Raw genomic sequence first — 20,922 nt, forward strand, 5'->3', positions numbered from 1 at the left:
GAGATTATTAAATATTAAGAGCAGTATTTTATTTTTGCTTTTTAAGAATAAATATAGATTTTTTACTAGTAGTATTATATTACTTCTATAAGCCGAATTAAGTAAGCTTAGTATTATATAATAGCGGAATTAATATAATAATTAAAAGTATAAAATTTAAAGAATCTTATATATTAGAAAATACTAAGCTATAAAATAAAATAAAGAAAGTACCTTAATCTTTAGTATTATTTCACTCAAGTAATTCCGGCTTAGCTTTATTTTATACCTATTTCTAATATCTTATTCTTAATAGATTATATTCTTATACTAGCTATTATAGGAAATGCCTTCTATAATTTCTTTTAGTTTTAGAATACTAATATATAAGCTTTAAATATTTTAGGTAAATATTCCTGAACTAGGCTAATTAATATTAATAAAATAGACTTATTAGTAAATTAAAAGTTAAAGAAAGATTCTAGTAAATAAGCTAAATTTAAGAAATCTCAAAATTATTTATATATACTAAAATGCTTTCTTTTATATTATATAATAGTTTCTGTTTTCTGGTTTAGCCTTAAATAATTTAATATAAGAGAGCTTTAAACTATTATAGCTTGGCTCTAAAATATATTAAAGTATAAAGTTTAAAACTAAAAGGAAAATTAATATCTCTTATATTAATTATACTTTTTAAGAAAAAAGAAACTAGTAGAAATAAATTATAAATAAGGGAATTTACGGGTTCTTTAATACTTGTTACGGGTACGGCATTTAGGGCTTGAAAAGCAAGATAGAAGGTCTCTTATAAAGATGATTTAAAGCTAAGGAAGGGAAAACTAGAATATAGGAGGCTGCGAGGGAGTATATGCACCCCATAGTATACTAGTCCCGAAGAGGCTTAGCCTTCTAAATATCTCTAGTACATTCCAAGTATATTTCCCTAGCGAGGCGGCCGCATTACATATGCCTAGGAGGCATCTGGTATCTGGCGAGGTATCTCAGATGCCGGATATCTGGGAATTATAATATTACTTCCCTCTTTATAATAAGCTTGTTCCCGAGCTTTGTAAAAGCTATTAACTTATCTAATTTTGTACTCTGCTTCTTTCTAAAGTAAAACTAGTATCTCGGATATAGATATTATATATGAAAGGCCGGCGTTTTTACTATATAACCTAGAAGGGTTTATTATTATTTCCGTATAGTTCTAGATAAGTATTGTTTTTTATATAATCTAGCTAGTATTATAGGTTTTATAAAAGTCCTAATATATTAATATTATTATTATAGAAACTCTATAAAACCAGGGAGCTATTACTTAGTACTAAAGCTAGATATTATACTAAATCTTTATCCTAACTAACCTACTAAATTCTATACTTTAGTTTATTTCTTACTAGCTTAACTATAATAACCCGTTTAATGCCATACTCTTATTTACTATTCTCTAGTATTAATAGAGGCGGTTCCGGATTCGCTTAACCTAGTAGAGAATTCTGGGAGTCTTTTTATAGCTTCTCTATATAGAAAACTAGATATATCTTTATAATTTCCGGTAGTTTTAGGAGAAATAAATAACTATACTATTCTAGAATCTTAAATAGGCTCTCTATTTAGTTTCCTAGCTTCTGGCTCGGATAATTGGATTTCTAGTACTTTATAGTAACTTATACTTTATTTCCTACTTTAAAATTAATTAGATAATAGTATTTATTAGCTTATATTATATATTATTCCTATACTTGCTCTATATGGCCTTAGGTAAGTTATTATGATTTATATAATTAATTTACTAATACTTTAGCTTTATTTCTATTTAGCTTCTCTTTAGGTAAATTAGCTTTAATAGGAAAGTTCTAGTTTAGAGAAGTACGAGGCTCATAGCTCTTTTTAGTTATAAATAGGGACTAGCTAATAGTTTCGTATTAAAGAGAGGCTTATTAATAATTAATTATAGTAACCTATTTATTCTAATTATCCTAGTAATAATTAATATACGGATATAATCTCTAATTAAAGTACTAATTAATAATCTCTATTTATTTATTTATTTGGGAATAATTAGCTATAAAGAGCTTGAGCTTTATACTAATTCTCATATAGAATTCGCTTCAAAAATCAGATATAAATTAGAGTTCCTAATCTAATATAATTATTTCTGGAATACTTACTTAGTATATTATATGAAATAAAAATAGAGGTACTAGCTACTTAGCTATAATTATATCTTATATGGGAATTATAATTAGGTACTTAGATAAGTAATTTACGAATATAATAACTATATTATAGCCTGCTTTATTTTCTAAATAGCTCTTAAAGTTTATAGTAATATATTACTAGGGATAATTAGAAACTAGAAGAAAATAAAGCAAACCAGGCTTCTTATTTCTGGATATATACGATTTTTTATAAGTATAATAATTACTATAGTATTAATTAATATTCTTGCCTATAGATAGCTAGTAATATTACTTCTTTAATAGCTAATAGAGCTTTATATATCTAGGATATTTAGAAAGGGATTTATTATATATTTTACGGATTAGGATAATCTATAAAGGTAGTTTAGGGATTATTTTATTTTCTATAATATAGAGTCTTCTATAATATAAAAGAAAGCTGTCTTATAGTATTTAGATATTACTTTTAGCTTGGGCTGTTATATATAGCTTTTCTAGATCCGGTAATATATAATTATTCTATAGGATCTTATTTATAAGTTATAAACTACTATACTTAGCGGGAGCCTCTAATAGTGCTTTTATAAGGGCTATTATAATAGAGTTTACTAGTAAAGCTTCTAAGAGAATATCTTTTTCTAGGGGAATTATATCTCTAATAGGGATATTCTTTTCCGGAAAGTTTTTAGTATATACTTGGTTTTTAGGGCCGAATTCCGGATTAAGTAAGCTAATCTTATAGAGTATTACTATAAGCTATAAGTTATAGATAATCTCTGGATTAATCTTATTTTTAGAAAGAAGTACTTGAGTTTATAGCTTTTTCTTAATCTGGCCCTAAGTATTTACTTTATCTTGTTTTTATAATAAAGTATTTATTTACTTATTTGATTTTCTAGAATAATATATAAGCTTAAAGTAATAGTAAAATAAGAGCTTAGCCTATTTAACTTATTAAGAAAAGAGTTTCTTAGTAGTTATAAAATATTCTAAGATATAGTAATTAGAATAGACCTTAAAAGAAGTATCCTAAAGGCCCTCTAGCTTAGCTCTCTATTTCTCTAGTACTCGAACTATAGCAAGTATTTCCTTATTATATATATTATAATTAAGCTTTACCGGGAGTATAGTTTTGAAAAAATAAGCTATAAGATATTAAAGGCCTGTTTCTGGGTCTTATTAAGAAAATAGGCTAGTAACTACTTCTTTAAATATATTTATTTCTATTATTATAGGCAGATCTGAATTATAGTATTATAAAACTAGAGTAAAAATCATAGCTTTTTTTAGGTAAGTAAAAGCCTCTTGATATTACTTGAACTATTTAAAGAAAATATTCTTTTTTATAAATAAGATAAGAAATCTAATAATTTGTTTATATTCTCTAATAAAGTATTTATAAAAGTTATAAAAGCCGAGAAAGAATTATATACCCTTAACTATTTTTGGGAATTACTAATTATATATTACTTTAACTTTATTAGAATCTATTTTAATACTAGATATAAAGATAATAAAGCTCAAGTACTTTATATATATAATTTTAAATTCCGATTTCTTAATATTTACTTAAAGGCTAGTAAGATATAAGTAGTCTAATACTTTTTATATATATTATTTATACTTTATTAGGTTCTCTAAATAAATAAGAATATTATTAAGATATATTATATAAAAGTTATCTAGATACTTAAAGAGTATATTATTTATATAGTATTAATATATAGCCGGGCTATTTATAAGGCCTTTTTAAAGAATATTATATTTATATATTTTATAATAGATATGGAATATTATTAGCTTCTAAAAGTTCAGGTTTATAGCTATATAATAGAAAGCTTAGTAAATATCTAATTTAGTATAGATCTTGGCCTTAGATAATTAATTTAAAGTCTTATTAATAAGAGAAAGAAGATATTAATTCTTCCGGGTAATATTATTTAGGTAGCGGAAATTAATATAAAAATATAAACCTCTATTTACTTTCTTTATAAAAAGAACTAGTAAAGTAAAGAGAGCCTAACTAGCTTTAATAAAGCCCTTAGCTAGATTATTTTCTAAGAAATACTTGATTTCTAAAAGCTCTTAAGTAAATTATTACTAGAGGAATTAATATCTAATACTCTCGATTTCCTTTAGGCCTTTAATCTAAATCTTATAATTATATAATTTATAAAGAGAAAGAGTATTAGATTTCTTCTTAGAGAAAACAAAAGTATATTTCTTAAGTTCCGGGAATAATATTCTCTATAGCTACTAAAGCTCTATTTCATTTAGTTATTAATTCTCTAGGCTAGAGATAGCTTCTTTTTTCCGAGCTTTAAGCTTCTTATTAATCTCGTAAATAGAAATTTAACTAATAATATTATCTTTTCTCTTAGCTATATAATTAAATACTATAGAAATAAGAATAGCTAGGTCTAATATTTGCTCTTTATTAAGGACCTCTTTCTACTTCTTTAGCTTTTACTTGGGTATTATATTTTAATTAGGCTATAGAAGCTTCTTTTTTATAGTCTTATATAATTTTCTCTAATTAGTCTAAAAGAAGAAAAATTACTTTAGAATAAAAGGTTTCTAGAAATAGCTTATAATAGAATCTTATTAATTAGTATTCTTTTAATATTTCTTATTAGGTTACTTCTCTAGCTATTATTATAAAGTACTAATAATATAACTAAATTATATAGATTTAGGCTTGTTTTTTTTTAGCTATATAAGCCTGTATCTTCTATAATTAACTAGAATATTAATATATATTACTTATTTTCTATTAAGAATAATATTATAATTTCTAAGATTTAGAATAATTATAGGTATATTAATACTTTATTTATTAATTAGAAGCAAAACTTCTATATATTTCTTAATAAACTTAGCTAGCTTTTTATTAAAACTATATATAATATAGGATAAGAGAAAAGATTATAATTCTATTCCTAAGAATTACTTTATAAGCTAAATAAGCTTTGTATTAATAAAAGTATAACTATTAGTTCTAGTATTAATAAGGGAAAAAGATTTAATTTCTAATTTATTTATACTAATAGTATAGAATATTATAAGAGTATTTCCTCCTATTAAATAAGTTAAGTTAATTTTTACTAAATTTATATTATAAGCCCCTAAAGTAAAGACTTTCTTTAGGAATACTTATTTCCCGGTTCTATACCAGAATTAGAGCTTGAATTCTCTAAATACTTTATTAGATTAGTATATTCTGGTAAAATAAGAACTAAGCCCGGCTTAATTCTAGAAAGAGCTATTTTGATTTCCTTATTATATAGAACCGGATAGTATCTAATATAGTAATTAAACTTATTATAATTAAAGTATTTAATAGTTAAGAGATTCTCGGTTTTTATAAGATATTACTTATATTTATAAGGGAATATATACTTAATAAGAGTTATTAATATAGGCTTCTTGGGCTCTTTCTTAGAAATATATTTCTTAGGAATATATAGGAATATAGTACTAGAAATAAACTTGGCTAGAATAGCTTTTACTTTCTTATATTTCTTAGTTTTCTTATATATAGCCTTAATTTACTAATTATTAGTAATATAATACTAAGTAAGGCAAGTAGTATTAATAGAAGAATTATTATAGTATATATATACTAATTCCTAGAGCTTTAGTAAAAGCTTCTTATTTAGTTTATACTTAATATCTTAAAGACTAATATTACCTTTTATAAATAGTTATAAGAAAAGAATATAGAACTTCTAAAATACTTAACTAGAATATATTTAAAGCTTACTAAAATTATAATAAGTATTCTATATCTTATTAGAATTAGAATATAGTTTTTTTAGGTAAAAGTAGAACTCTAAAAGCTAATAGTACTAATTCAGACTATTTTTATTTATATAAGAATTAGTTAGAGCAAGAGTATTACTAGTAAGTTTATTAGAAATATAAATAATCTTAAGATTCTCTAAGAAATATAAATTAGTATTTCCTTATAGCTTATTCTTAATCTAAACTAGCTAGTTATTAAAGATAGTATAATCTCTAATAAAGAAAGTTAAATCTAGGAGCTTAGTAATTCTAGTATTTCTAAAGAAAGTATAAGATATAAGGAATTCTAAATAGAAATAAGCAGGAAATAGTTCGGAATTCTTTTAAGAAAGATTCGGAGTAGCCGGAATAGCCGGAATAGAAATAGTTAGAGTTATTATAAGCTAATTTACTATAGCTATATAGTATTTAATATTATCCTTAAGCTTAGTATTATAAAGCTTAGTATTTTCGAGAATAGCTTTATTATAACTATAGGTATTCTTATATAAAATAGCTCTTTAAATATTTTCCCGATAGCTTTTTATAATAATATTAATATTTAAAAGCAAGGTATTAGGTTTCTTAGCCTATTTATATAATTCTCTAGTAATAATATAGTCTTTAGTTTCCAGAAGCTTTATAATAAAAGCAAAGGGTTCTATTTCTATAAACTTGTTTATAAATTCTCCAGAAATACTAATAGGACGTTTGGTTTAGGAAGGGCTACTAACAGGATAACCTAAACTAGTAGGAGCTTTACCAGAAGCCTTAGCGGAAGTTAATATAGTTTCTGGTTATATAATATCTTAGGAAATTAATCTATTATATTTTTCTTTTATTATATTTTCCCTAGTAGTCTTATTACCGGTATATATATAGGGCCTATAAGGTTATGAGATAGGGCTTGAGGGTAGTAGTCAGGTTACTAGCCTATAAGTGCCTATTACTCTAGAACTTGGTTAAAGAGTAGCCTTTATTTGAGGTTCTTTAATTTTCGGGTTTTCGGAAGGGGTTTCTAATATATTACTAGTATATATTTATAAAGATATAAATACCTGATTTCTCTAAGGATTCTAAAGCTTTTTGCTTTTATTATTCTAAAGTCTATTACTCGTATTTCTGAGGTTCCATTATCTTAGCGGTACCTATATTACTAATAGTTCTAAATTAGTTTATTTGAAATCCTCTATAGGATTAAAGAAAGTGAGCTTTAAATACTATTACGGGTATAGTATTCAGGGCTTGGAAAGCAAGGTAGAAGGTCCCTTACGAAGACGATTTAAAGCTAAGGAAGGGAAAACTAGAATACAGGAGGCTGCGAGGGAGTATATGCACCCCACAGTGTGCTAGTCCCGAAGGGGCTTAGCCTTCTAAATATCTCTAGTGTATTCCAAGCATATTTCCCTAGCGAGGCGGCCGCGTCACGTGCGCCTAGGAGGCATCTGGCATCTGGCGAGGCATCTCAGATACCGGGTATCTGGGAATCGTAATAATACTCTTTTTACTAGGTTTAAGTATAGAAATAAATTACTAAAAGAAACTAGGCAATTAATAGACTAGTTAATTATTTATAGCAATTATTATATTAAACTAGACTGGAATAGTAAGCCTAATTATAATTATATTCTTAGTATTAGAAATATTAAAAAGATATTTATAAATTTAATCTTAAGTCTTTTTTATAAAAAAGTCGAGTAAGTTATCTCGAGCCAAGTAATTATTATAGAGGAGCGGCTTATAAATACTATTAAAATAATTAGTATAAATAGCTAAGAGAAGAAGTAGTTTCTATTAAATAAATTAAAGTCAATTTTAGAAATTTAATAAATAACTTAATTAAGGAAACTAATTTTCTTGTTTTAAGTAGATATATAAAAGTTTTCTTTATATTATCTTATAATTTCTTTTATATAATATTAAATCTTAATAAAAGAACTTAATAACTCTATAAGTAGTTTCTTATCCGCTAATAAGAGGAAAATATCGCATATATTAGATAGGTTTAATATTGTTATAATAGTTACTAACTTACTATACTTTAAATAAAGCAAAGTATATTCTATAGTAGAACCACATTAACTATATATCTACTAGCGAGTGACATTTATCTTGTATTTCGTCTGCTCTATCCCTCTATATCTTAGATACTACTAATAACTTTACAAGATTTGCCCGAATTCCGTTAATATTCCCTAATATATAAGAAAAGAAGATGCGACTATTTATCTCTATCCCCTTGGGCTTCCTGAAGGACTCTCTATCCGCTGATTGCTAGTGATCGCCTCTGCTACGCTTCCAAATTATTGATGGTGCGGTTGTGCTAATCCGGAACTGGTTAAGGGGCTCGTATAGGCGCCTGGGATGGGAATAGCGTTGTAGGTTTGCTCGCCAGGGGCGGCGGCTATGTGCTCAATCACTCGTTCCTTTGGTAGAGCCGGTGCTCCAAACCCGGTTTGCGCTACCTTGGGTATAGTGCCGTGAATCTTGATCGGTGGTGCTTGAGGAGCGAAGAGCTTTACGGCAAGAGCTGACGATGGCTTGGCCTCAACAAGTCGGGTGCCGGGCGCTCCAGCATAGCCGTCTTCGGCTGTAGCTGAGGGGTTGGAGGAGTAGATGGGTAGTGGGAAGCGAGGATATTTCGTGTGCTGAGAGTGGGATGGAGAAATTGGTAAGCCGGGAGTGTTGGGTGCAGACTGGGAGCGAAGCTGAGCGAGGTGGAGGTCCGAACGAGTACGGTCACGGACATCCATGGACTTCCGGAGGCGTTACTTGGAGTAGTTTGGGCATTCGTACTGCAAGTCCATTTTCAGGTCACTTTCTACCACACTCACCCACTAAAGCCGCCTATATTTCCAGGCTACTCTCCTATAAGCACGCTGTAAACTATAAATAAGGGGCACCGTACCTTTAGAAGGCATATCCCCTGTACTTACAGGGGCAGAGTCACTAAAGGGTCCTAATAGCTCTCTCACAGCGTCCGAGCGCAATAGTTGCTCCGCCAGCAATACCATAACCCCTGAAGATCTTCAAACACCTTGTAAATATCTCACAGCCCTTGTTTTGGGGGTTCAGGCCTAGAGTTACAATGCTTATCGGGTACAATACCTTAAACCACACCCTGGAGTCCGTTAAGACCCTTACGCGAATGTAAATGCCCTGTAATCCCGTCACTTTATGCCGCAATCTTTGCAGGTTAGTTTGGCCCCCAATTGACACCCCCAATCGACACACGGGGGGGGAGGGGGTTACATTTTTCCCTTACTGAAAGCCATAAGAACGTGATGTTCAAGCGAGAGACGCGAAATGCGAAACGCGAAACGCACTGCTTCTCGATTCGCAGATCTATTTAGTAAATGCCAACCCAACGTCCGTATAATACATCTGCCCTCATTCTTTCTTCTTTCTCTCGCCGCTCTCTCTTGAACCCTTTGACTCTTGTCTTTGAAAGAGCCACAACACAGGCAAGCAAGCAGGCAGGCAAGCAACAAACTATGCATCGATAATCATCCTTTTATACCATATTCCGCTTCACGCCAAAAAAACGCCATTCCGTATTATCTCCCCACTGTAACAGCAAAGCAGAATAGGCCTCCAGCACAAGCCGTGCTCCTCTTCAATGCAATCAACATGAACAAATCTTCCTCGGTCCACGTTCCACACAACGATGCCATCGGAAATCTGTACGCTCCGTCTTACATTGCCGAAACCTGGGGTTGGGACACGATCTTCCACCGTTTATCAACCTCCTTAACGCCCTCCCTCTTCGCTACCGCCTCTAGCGTAGCCTTGATAGCAGCCGCGGGCCGACCTGGGAACTTCTTCTTCAGCACCTCGATGAGACCGACTTTACTCAGATCTGAACCCTGTACCGCGGCGCAGAAGGCGGGCATATCATCTTGGCCGAGGAGCTTCTTTGGTTTTTGGTCTTTTGCTGGCTTGGTTGATGGGCGGCCTGGGGATGGGTTGGATGGGAGGGTCGATTGAGGGGGTAAGAGGGTGGATGGTGACGATTTCAGGACGTCGGTGGCGGTTGAGAAGAATGGTTTGACGGTCTTGGAGGTGGTTGTAGGGCCGTTGAAGTTGGCGGAGGTGGTTTTCATTGTGTTGAGGGGAATACGCGGGGGATCCATAGCTGTCGGAACGGGCTCCCAGTATGCCTTGGAGAACGGGTCGATGGATTTGATGCTCCGGTCTGGATAGGTTAGCAAGTAATTTGCACATGTAATCAAGAACTTACCAAGAATCACCTCCATCCGATACGGAACCATCTTCACATTCGTATTCCTCTTTTTCCGATCCTCCCAACACAGGCCCGTAGAAATAGGTTCCAGATCACCCTGTAGCACCAGGCGTCTCGAGTTGGCAGTCTCGTCATTCTCATCGTCCAGAAAACCGTCCATATCTTCATCATCGTCCACCTCTTCATCTTCATCACCTTCACTCTTCAGGTCCTCGGCGTCTTCATCCTCCTGCCATTCAGCCTCGCTGTCATAGTCATAGTCGGTGTTTGGCAAGTCTCGACGCATTGGATTTCGCGCAAGCTTTATCATGCCAGTCACAGGTCGGCTGGTGTATGTGCCTCGATACGGTGGTCGAACATCTTCCCGGAAGTGCAAGAGCTTCATGGGAATCTTTCGAAGGAGGTCACCCGTCCGCTTGATTTGCGAGTTCTGAGAATCGGTAGTAAGGTCGATCGGTTTGGATGCGTTGCCCGAGTAGAACTCAGTCATGATGTCTCTGACTGGCATCAATCGTCTGCCACGAGGAAGGACGCTCGAGAGGTGGAACAAGGATTGTGCATCGAAAAAACGCTGTGTGCCCGGGCTTCTGCTGCCATGTATGTAGCCATCAATCGACTTCTGTATGGACTCCACAGCCTCTCCATCTCGTTCAAACCTGCTGAATGGTGCAAGTGTAACATTAAGTTGGATGAAGAAATCCGGGAAGAGCTTCTCGTACAGCGTTTGTGCAGGCTTGCTGGGTGTCGAAGCAGACGCAGCAGGACTTGCAGCAGCTAGAGCACTCGACGGAGCAGGGCTCATCGAGGACCGACCACGGCTATCGACACTCGCTCCTCTCGGTCTCGCAGTAGCCGGAATGTTGAAGAAGTTTCCCAATCTCATCTGGCTCCGCTCCTTCTTCCGCTTCTCCTCCTCAGCTTTCTGCTTCTCTTCCTCCTTCTTCCTCCGCTTCTCCTCTTTGGCAGCTTTCTCAGCCTCTTGTGCAGCACGCTTTGCTTCCCGTTCCTCTTCTTTCTTCTTTCGCTCTGCCTCCTTCTCAGCTTCTTTGCGTGCCTTCTCTTCCGCGTGTGCCGCTCGTTCCGCCTCCTTCCTAGCCTTCTCCTCGGCCTTTTGTTGGTCCTTGAACTCCTTCTCTATTCGCCTGGCCTCCTTCTCCGCGAACGTGAGCTTCGCTTTCTTTGCCGGCGGAGGAGCATTGCCGTTGAGTGCCGCAAACGCCGACGGAGACGGGGAAGTGAGGTTCGTGGAAGATGGCGGGACGCCGAGCATTGGTGATTGGCCTCTGTTCGAGGACGTTGCAGTGCCGATGTCTGTCAATGAGCCGGTTGTGCTTCGTGCAGGGCTTGGGTCTCTCTTCGTGCCGATGGAGACGGGCGGCGTTGGGAGTGATCCGGGCGCAGGCTCGTCCTTCTCTCGTTGTGACTCAACCATTTCGAGGAAATTTGCAGGGACAGAGCATGGTTCTTCGAGATCGGCGAGGTCTTCGAAAGTGTCATGATCCCTCTTCAGAGAGCGTTGGGAGCCTTCGACCTCCATCATGACGCGTCGAGGTGGATGTTGAAGGTAAGTGTGGACTAGCAGACAATGAATCAATCAAAGGAGCGATGAAACGAGCCTTCACGCCTTCTGCGAGACCATTGGTGTTGTCGTTTGTTGAGGCTCTCTGATGTGTGGAGGTGGTCTTGAGATGGACGCGCCTCGCGTTTTCCCGGGAAAGTGGTTTCGCGTTTCGGTAAGTGCCGCTTTAAGGGGAAAGAATAACGGACGAGGGGGGCCAAAAAATAAAAACGACCTCGATTCAAATTAATTAACTATTTGTGAATCTAAAATGATTTCTGTATAGCAGAAGCTGTATGTGAATCATCATATATCGGAAGTGAACGAGAGAAAAAATGGAAATGGCACATTCAATCGTGGAAATGGTCTGAATGTTTAAAGTCTCCTTTGAAGCGTCTCTCTTATTACTCGAGTATCCCAACTTGCCATTGTGGGCTTCCTATGCATGCAATGCCGCTAAAACGAAGGTTGCCGCTCACTGGACTCAGTCCGCCGGCCAAATAAATGCATCCGGTCGTAGACCTGTAATGCCAATCCAGAAATCCCCAAGTCGGTATCCAGTCTCGCCAAACTCCTGAAATGCATACACTTTGAGCCCCCGCTCACGTATTCAAACTTGGTATATCCTCCGCTGTACCCCTTCAATCGCTGTCCGCATCCGGATTCGCAATATACAATCGCCCGGCGCTCATCGTCATCGTTCTCTCATCAACGCTGCCTCTTCTCCTCAGCTCCTCGGGGCTCTTCACGCTCTTCTCCCGCGTGATGGCAGACTTCATCAGGCTGTTGCTAGCAAGTCTCGCAGCATCCGCCGTGCCCAATTCCGCCACATTGTCTGCCCGCTCCTGACTGCTCCCACTTCCAGTGCTGCGTGTCCCATCCTTGCTTCCATCCGTGGCAAAGTAGTCCTTTGCCCGTACATGGCCACCAGGAACCGGTGTCTCGCCCGCCCCAGCCAGATCCTGGATCGAATTCTGACTCTCGCTCGGTGGAGTATTCCCAGCGCTCCATTTCCCAACCGTAGAACTGGCACCCGATTGTCGAGAATATGTGAGGCCTCGTCTTCCACCGCTTCCGACGCTGCTTCTCCCGCTGCCAGTCCGCTGGTGGTACACCCCGCCGTATTGCACGTTCCCACTATCCGCATCATCCTCACTGTCCCCTCCCTCAACTTCACTGGCACTTAATCGCATGGGAACACCTCCTACGCCACCAACAAGGTCCCCAGGACTGTATCCAACCAGCCCGGACTTGCCGTGATGCCTGATTTTCGCTGTGACCCTGTTGCCGCCTGCTAAGCTGCCCGATCCGCTTGTGGGCAGCCGCCCTGCTCCAGGTCCGCCGATGACTTCCATTGTCGCTCTTACTTTGGCAGCCTTCTGCTGGGCAAGTAACCGTGGATCTTCATGCTGTGCTCGATCACACCAGACTGTGGCCTTCTGCCTCCGCATCAGCGCCACATATCCTGTTGCTGGCGAGAGCCCGCCAGATCGAGAGGAGGTCGATCGTCGTAGGTCTTGGGAGGTTGGTCGGAGGGGAGCAGGACCGTTTCCGCTGCTGGCTGTGGTGGAGTAGGTTGCATTTGAGGGTGTTCGGCGAGAGCTGTAGGCGTGGGCCTGCATGTTGCTTGGGTAAAGTTGTTGGGGTTGAGGCGGGTAGAGGATGGTGGGGAAGGTATTTGAGGAGGTCGTCCGGGTCCGTGAATGGCCGTAGATGTTCGACGTTTGCGGGGGTTGAGAGCCGTGATATCCAGGAGGCATGGGCTTCCTGCGAGGGACGTCGGCCATCATGACTGGGAATCAGGAAATGTCGATGCCGACACAATGACTGAGCTGAGGTGTGTTATTGGCTGGTTTCCCAGCGAGGCTGTTTCTGGTGAAGACTAGATGCTGGCGGCCGTCTAGTCTTTCCAGCAGTGTGGGCGACAGCAGTAGCGTAGGATGGCTGGATAACAGTAGCTCGTTGTTGATCAAGATTGACGTTTGCAGTTAATTGCATTCGTGGCGAGGAAGTGGGCGCAGCGATTGCGGTGGTGCAATTGAGAGGGAGGGAAAAGAGAGTTGGAGATGTGAGGCGTAGGTTTGAGGGTCGTGATCGAAATGCCTCGTGGGCAGGGTCGCAGAGGTGGATGGGGGGGTCTCTCGTCTTCGTTTACTTGATGGGGCGGAGAGTTTGATGCTTTAGTTTAGCGCGATCTAAACAAGCGTCGGAATCAGCCACATGGACACCGACACAGACATGCCACGGCGAGAGAACACCCGCAGCAGCAGCAGCAGCTGAGAAGAGAGAAACACGGCGATACCGACGGTCGAGGAGCAACGAGGACAGAGGTGGGGATGCGAGTGCATATATCCCCTCGGCGTGCAAAATGAAGCAATTGTTGTGTTCAATATAATACGAAAAGTAATAAAACGAGCAGCGCGCAAAAAAGCAGAAAGGTCTCACCTCTTGAGTGGCAGTTAATCAGCTGTTGCTGTGGTGCCCAGGATGGGCGCTCAAGCCGCAAGCCCGCCTCTTCTCCAAATAATTAATAGCCAAATGGAGCAAGCCCTCCTGCACGAACTCAAGAACGCCCTGCGCGGTCAGCTCGAGGCTCGAGCTGAGGGAAAAGGGGCCAGTGTGGCAGCAGCCTGGGGGGACGATGGCCGCGAGCAGGCCCGCAACGAGGATGCAATAATTCGCGATAAGATGAGCAGGATGTCTCGAAGTACTGTACTGTACTGTACTGTAATGACAAGATTTCAATATAGAGAGGATCCGACGGGGTGCAGAGCCAGCCATGCAGTGGCAGATTGAACGTTTGCAGGTCAGGCGGGGCCACGTTTGGGCGCGAGCATTGTTTTATGGAGAGATTGTACCTTGACGTATGTTTCGCATTCATTCAAGTCAAGAACTTGTGTCTTGCCAGCCAGCCAGGATGATCAGGGTTGGTTTCTCAAGCTTTGCTCCGAGTTGAAGGTGGACGTCACGCAGAGAAGGTGGTCTGGGTTATCAACAGCCTCATATAGGGCTCCAGGGGCCCAGCAGGAGGGCCTGCCGAGGGCAGGAGGGCAGGAGGGCAGGAAGACAGGAACGTGTAGTGTGGTCCCCTCCCTTGGAGTCTTGGACACCCTCGGGCTTCCAGCTGGGGAAGTTCCAAGGTCTTGGTGGTCTCACACGACGGTTAAGGTTACTTCGTACAACGTCTGCTGTACGGAGTACTGTACAGAGTACGTAGGCTGCAGCACATTCCAGCAGCGATCCTGACCAGTCCGCTCTGCGACCAGCGGCTCTTGCGCGAATGGGATGACGCCATGCTGCCCCCGCACAGTGGGCCTGCAGCGGGCTGACTGACGTAGGACTACAGATAGGACCACGGATTTCCCGTCCATCCACTCACCGCCTGCGCCGTCGACATCGCTGCCCACCCTCGATTCCTTGAGCCACACTCGCGGTGCTGTCGCGCTCGGCGGAGCATCTCGTACCAGTAGGACAAGTAGTGGCGCCGACAACATCAAATCTCCAGGTCGGCGCCGCCGAGATGCCTCAGTGCTGGCGCGCCGTCATGCCTCAGTGCTTATCCGCCACTCAGAACTCTAAAGCGCGACAAGCTCCAAACTCGACCATCCTCATCCGCTTACTTAAGCGCCAGCCAGGCCAGCCAGGCCAGCCAGACTCGCACGAACTCTTTTCTGGCTCCAGAAGCTCAAAGCCCGGATTAAAGCCAGCATAGCATTACAGTACCAAGTATTCAAGGACAGGACGGGGACCTTCCTATCTTACTTTATCTGCCCCTCATTCCACCGCTTCCAGCTCGAACACCGATGCCCACAGCTTCCCCTCACACCACATGCAATATCAACGTCGCCTATGATTTCCTGCCCAGTTTTGCGCTCCCGGCCCTCGTCACCAAGGTTCTCCCCAGCCATCGACATTCCTGAATTCCTCGCTCGATTCCCATCCCATCTTCATCGAGAACTCAAGAACTCACGTCAACTAAAATACCGGTACGTCATCCGTCCACCGTCACTCGCCGTCATTGTTACAACTTTTCACGACTACCGCCCTCGTGTTCTTGGCATTAATAATTCCGTGGTCAAACGCTTTTCGAGATGAGACGTGCAGCTGAAAAGTATCGGGCCGGCGTTGAACCTCTCGGCATCATCGCATGCCTGCACCGCCACACTCCCGGTCCGATTCCCTTCTCACGTGCCTTCCGTCTGCTTGCATCCGAACCGATGCCGTTCCGGCCGTACATGAGGTGTCCGTCCCCAACCTCTCTTCTCCACCGCGGACTTGCACGCCTTCACCCCATCGGTCTCCTTACAGCACCAAGAACAATTTATGCCCTGCAATGCACACTGCACATTTAATCACAGATCACAGAACCACTGAGCCAGCATTCAAATCCGTGGCCGTGGACTGATTGTGACTGCGACAGTAACACCAACCTGCTTTCCATTGCCTGCTTCCCCTCGCTCACCGACTTCATGCCTGTCTTACTCGTCACTCCAGTCCCTCTATTCGCAACTCCACTCCACTTCTCCCCAACAACCATGCTCCTGCTCACTAAGGTATAATTGCCACGCGCAGTGAGTGCGCAAGTAAAGCGCACGATCATGCGATTGCCTGTTCAATCGCCCTCCGTCTCCCCGCACACCCCGGCACAGGAAAAAAGGCAGAGCCATCCCTCCGCCGCGTCGCCATCATGCCATAGATCTCGCAGGATCCCAAACATCGTCTGGCTGGGACGACGGCACTCGTCGCGTCACGTCGTGAGACAGGCCTCTCGACGATCCGATCCCCAATTCTCGCTTCAAGCAAGTGATGGAAATGCTTCAAATGCAGAGAGTGTCTGACAGCCTGGCGACGCGACGCGATGCGCTGCGGCCCCGGCACAGCACAGCAACAGCACAGCACAGCAACCCTTTGACGGTCCCCGATCCGACTCGGGATCTTTTTCTTTTTCTTTTTCTCATGCAGTGAAAAGAGGTGGGGTTCCGGATGCCGAACAATTACGCGGCCATCCAGCTCGGAGGTGAGCGGTTTCGCAATCAATGCAACACGGGAAACCTAATTGACGCGTTGGTGATCCACACGTGACCCAGCTTTGTTGAGCGCCTGCTGCTTTTCAAAAGTTCGGAAGAGGCAGATGGCGAAAGTTGGGTGAGGGGGGACACGCCCCTTCTCGTCTTCCGATTTCGTGAGAGATTTCGGACTTTGTGGATTGGTGGGAGGAGGGATTTCATCACCAACCGTCACTTGTTTTCTTTGCCGGAAATCCCTGCAAAGTGTTGTAAAAATTGTAAAAAAAAATCTAATAACGTGATGTGACAGTTTCTGAACCCTTGGTGAAAATGTGAATGTTTCCCAAGAGACACCCCAATTTCGAATGGGGGGGGAGTGCGGTTTCCTTTTTCCAGCGAGAGACCTGTATCCAAGGCTCTGAAATCATTTGGGGTCCCGACATGCAATATGAGGGTTCTTGCAGGAAAGCATGATTGTCGCCTCGTTTTCTTCGAAAGTCTGCATTCTTTGCCCGGTTTTGCTAAAAATCGTGATTTTGGTATTCCTTCTAAGAGCTATAATATAGCTTAGCTTGTAACCTCAACGAACCTCAAATAGTGATTTTTTTTTTTGAAAAAATTATAGGTTCTCTTATATAAGGGCTATTAGTATAAATTAAAATTGTTTAATAATAAATAATTTATTTTATAATTCCTATTAAATACAATTAAGCTAAGAGGCTTATATAAGTACTATAAATAGAAATATAAAGTTAGTAACCTTAAATAAGTTAATTTCCTTAAGTAATCTAATTGATTTAATTAACTAAGCTAACCCTAATTAGGTAAAAAGAAAGAGGTTAAAATTAAATAATATACTAAGACTTTACTAAGATTTTTATTAGGTTATTAGTAATAAATCTTATACCTAAAAGTAAATAACCTAATAATTAATTAATTTTTAAATTAAAATTTAAAGGCATTATTTATTACAGTTCAGGTTTCGACGTTCTGATTACTTGATACAGTTACTTAACAAGTAGTATGGGAATGGGCTTGGAGATATTTAGAACGCTAAGCCCCTTGCGGGCTAGCGCATTGCGGGTGCACTTTACCCTCGCAACCTTATTGCAGCTGCACTTTACCCTCGCAACCTTCTGTATTCTAGCTTTCCCTCCTTTAGCTTTGAATCATCTTCGTAAGGGACCTTCTACCTTGCTTTCCAAGCCCTGAATATTGTACCCGTAATATTATTTTTAAATCGGACCGACTATAGTTTGATACGACTCGGCTGTTAAACTAGTATCTATAAAGGACCCAGTTCATTCCTTATAGAAGAGATTAAGGCATTCCAATTCAATTCAATTCATTCGCATATTATTATATCGTCAATACACGGTCGCTCCTCTAACAGGTTATACTTATCCTTTTTATAAGTGTCTTGTTCTTTAATGTAAGTTTAAATTACTATTATTTTAAATTCCTAACATATACCAAGAAGATATCTGCCAGAGCCATGCACTTATACAACAAAAAACCCTTTGCAGGCCTACTCCTTTTATATGTAGCTACCTCAGCTGGTAGTCAGATTTATGCAAGGAAGACCTGTTCCGACGTCAACCCCCCTATAGCCGAATGCGTCGATGCAAACGGGAACTGCCAATGTAATAATCCACCAAATTGTCATGAACATGGGTTTTGGTCTACCTGTTATTGTTACGGTGGGAACGAAGTTCACTGTGCTAGTCAATGCTGCCCTTAAGAGCTTCTTCTTAAAAGCCTTAGGCCTAACGCCACGTGTGCACCATAAACATAAGTGCATAAGGACTTTAGCTTTGTGTAGTAGGATTAGATTTAGATAGGCAAAAGTCAGGTGGTTTGCAGGTCAGCAATCTATACTATCTATTATCGTTACAGATCCAAATTCCTATCAAACGGTGGGAGTGTCGAAATTGTCAGTTCTGGACAGGCATCTGGTGATACGGCCTCTTTGCGGGCGGTAGATAAAACCAAATCGATATTCCGCCACCATTTTTTACATCAAATCACGCCATTGCAACATACCCCTTTCATTTTCTCTCCCGAAGGTTTTAAGGTTAGTCTTCTTCCCCACTGATGCGGCGATACCAAACACCCTGTCAATCGCGTTGGACTGGAGTACTTTGATCTTCAAGACCAGGAAAGCCTCGAGCAGCTCCAAATGGACTGCACATTCCCCGACTGTTGTAACATCGTTAGTCTTGCGCTTCGTGGGCACTACTCCACCACTTTGGTTCTCAGATAGGCTACAAAAGATATTGGAGTCTGGTTTGATAGGCTGCTCTGCTTCAGTGGCCGCAGGAGAAAACGGCGAGCGCTTGTTGCAGAACTTGAAAGGCTTTAGGAGTCGAGATGTCGCTTCTCGGCTTTGTTTGTTGAGCACATCTAACTGAGAATTGTTCGTGAAAGACATTTTATAGCCAGGGATACTGAGCGTTGTTGGAGAAGAGAAATATACTCATCATCAATTCTTTCTGCAAAGCTGGGGTCTGCTACCTAACCTTTACGCGCCCGCAGTCCGCTGCAAGAAGCAACCTCTACGGTTTGATGTTTACCTACATCCCCGACCTTCTTTTGGGGGCCACTTTTATAAATACGTTTGAGCTTGCAACATTTGGCCTAGTACCATTTGAGCAAAGAGGGCAAATTCACGTGATACTGCAAACATTGTCTTCAAGCAAGATATGCGACAAGTCCTCTCAGCCACGACGCACTTGAATCGCCTCACCTTTCGAGACGCGTCTACTTCAAGCATGACTAATAGCAAAGTGAATTGAAAGAATCGCATGTACCTTTGGAAGAAGTTGACTCACGACCAGTGTCAATGAATACCAATATTAGATTGAGAGATTTCAAGGCCTATATTGATACTTTTCAAGACGCTGCCTCCAATTCTGGCCTGTTGCTCTGAAACCCTCTTCTGGCTGCTCCGCGAGAAGCCTCGTCCCACGGAAGTCGCCAACCTCCACAAACGGCAGGCATTCAGCCTTATCCAGAAACGGTATCCAACCTCGTCCACAAATTGGCTTGTTTAGGATGAAGGACACTGGTCTGCCATTTTCCCATTTTCCTGTTTGTAAATAGAAATTCGCGCCCTACCTCGTCAATTCACGTGACGGAGAGTTGCACTCAAATTGCGTTTCCGCGAGAAATTTATTTAAAGATCGGATTATATAATCCCATAATATTATTGCCTATAAGAATTAACCCTGACTCTTATAGCCGGACAATTTAGAAGAGCCTTGTTCTAAGAGACTATCTAGGAACCCTCGGCAACCTCTGTAAGTCTTTTAGAACTGCAACTTAACTCAAGAACATTATTGTAGCTCGCACCATCGTGCTGTCGTCTTTGGTCACGTGAGAAGTCGCCAAAGTGCCTCACTCTAGAAGACAGCTCGAAGGGTTATGCAAAGACGGCGAACTTTCCTATTGCCTCACTGGACTAGGTATGGTTGCCATTACTAGCACCTGTACCTCTTATCAAAAATGCCACCCATTAAGTTATTCGGGGGAGGTTTCCCCTTGACGTCGTGTGGTCATGGAAAGGGGTAAGCTCGCGTAACTTTCACCCGTGCGTAATGGAAAGGGGGCAAGAAAGGCTCAATTACCGACCACTATTTCTTCTTCAAAGAAAACCAGATCATTGAGTGAAAGTGTCGCGCTTTTTCATTTATTTCTTATTCTGTACTAAAATCCTTCCAAATCCGTGGCTATAATCCACAGATCCCTACCTTTGATATTCTATCCCATGCCTTGATGTCCGCCCAGATGTACATGGCCGCCTTCCACAACGCCCAAAGTGACAGCAGCCACCAAGTGGCAACACAAGAGTATCCGCGATCTGGATCATATTCTTCACACTCTGGCGCCCGGACCGAACGAATCGGGCGAAGAAACTATAGCTGACTTCCACAACCGGATTGGGGGGGATTGCTAGGCATTAGACAGGGTATTATGAATTGCAGCGCCATGGACCAAGGATGCACGGAAGAGGTTGAGAGAATTACGCAGGATATCCCTCGTCCAGCGGGGATGTTTAACGCACTCCGGGAAACCGTCCTCCCTACCCCTCCTAGGTTTCACGGACAGCTCGCATATGTGGCATACAACGGACTAGACTATAACACCCTCGGAGGATCCACGGTC

At 40.5% G+C, this 20,922-nt stretch overlaps 5 protein-coding genes across 5 annotated transcripts; 1 reads left to right on the top strand and 4 right to left on the bottom strand.

The window, feature by feature from the left end:
• Positions 1-8,053: 8,053 nt before the first annotated feature.
• K444DRAFT_612601 (uncharacterized protein) lies at positions 8,054-8,783 on the bottom strand. The gene has a single exon (XM_024880168.1). The coding sequence runs from the start codon at positions 8,702-8,704 to the stop codon at positions 8,255-8,257; it is 450 nt and encodes a 149-aa protein (XP_024737348.1). The 5' UTR covers positions 8,705-8,783; the 3' UTR covers positions 8,054-8,254.
• An 863-nt stretch (positions 8,784-9,646) lies between these two features.
• K444DRAFT_528183 (uncharacterized protein) lies at positions 9,647-11,626 on the bottom strand (the record flags this gene model as incomplete). Its single annotated transcript, XM_024874697.1, has 2 exons — positions 9,647-10,146; positions 10,192-11,626. 2 exons carry the CDS (start codon positions 11,624-11,626, stop codon positions 9,647-9,649), a joined length of 1,935 nt encoding a protein of 644 aa, XP_024737349.1.
• Positions 11,627-12,393: 767 nt separating this feature from the next.
• K444DRAFT_528441 (uncharacterized protein) lies at positions 12,394-13,542 on the bottom strand (the record flags this gene model as incomplete). Its single annotated transcript, XM_024874723.1, has 1 exon — positions 12,394-13,542. The coding sequence occupies one exon, from the start codon at positions 13,540-13,542 to the stop codon at positions 12,394-12,396; it is 1,149 nt and encodes a 382-aa protein (XP_024737350.1).
• A 697-nt stretch (positions 13,543-14,239) lies between these two features.
• Positions 14,240-15,654, top strand: K444DRAFT_721723 (uncharacterized protein; the record flags this gene model as incomplete). The annotated part of the gene is made up of 3 exons (XM_024888530.1): positions 14,240-14,459; positions 14,661-14,961; positions 15,091-15,654. The coding sequence occupies 3 exons, from the start codon at positions 14,240-14,242 to the stop codon at positions 15,329-15,331; spliced, it is 762 nt and encodes a 253-aa protein (XP_024737351.1). The 3' UTR covers positions 15,332-15,654.
• Positions 15,655-18,103: 2,449 nt separating this feature from the next.
• K444DRAFT_629398 (uncharacterized protein) lies at positions 18,104-19,189 on the bottom strand (the record flags this gene model as incomplete). The annotated part of the gene is made up of 3 exons (XM_024883049.1): positions 18,104-18,183; positions 18,445-18,564; positions 18,802-19,189. The coding sequence occupies 3 exons, from the start codon at positions 19,187-19,189 to the stop codon at positions 18,104-18,106; spliced, it is 588 nt and encodes a 195-aa protein (XP_024737352.1).
• Between the last annotated feature and the right edge of the window lie 1,733 nt (positions 19,190-20,922).

Source organism: Hyaloscypha bicolor (assembly GCF_002865645.1).
Source record: "Hyaloscypha bicolor E unplaced genomic scaffold K444scaffold_60, whole genome shotgun sequence".
NCBI classification, from domain to species: domain Eukaryota; kingdom Fungi; phylum Ascomycota; class Leotiomycetes; order Helotiales; family Hyaloscyphaceae; genus Hyaloscypha; species Hyaloscypha bicolor.

Excerpts from the sequence above, each read along its gene's own strand:
- K444DRAFT_612601 (XM_024880168.1), bottom strand. The coding sequence starts at position 8,704 with ATGGATGTCCGTGACCGTACTCGTTCGGACCTCCACCTCGCTCAGCTT.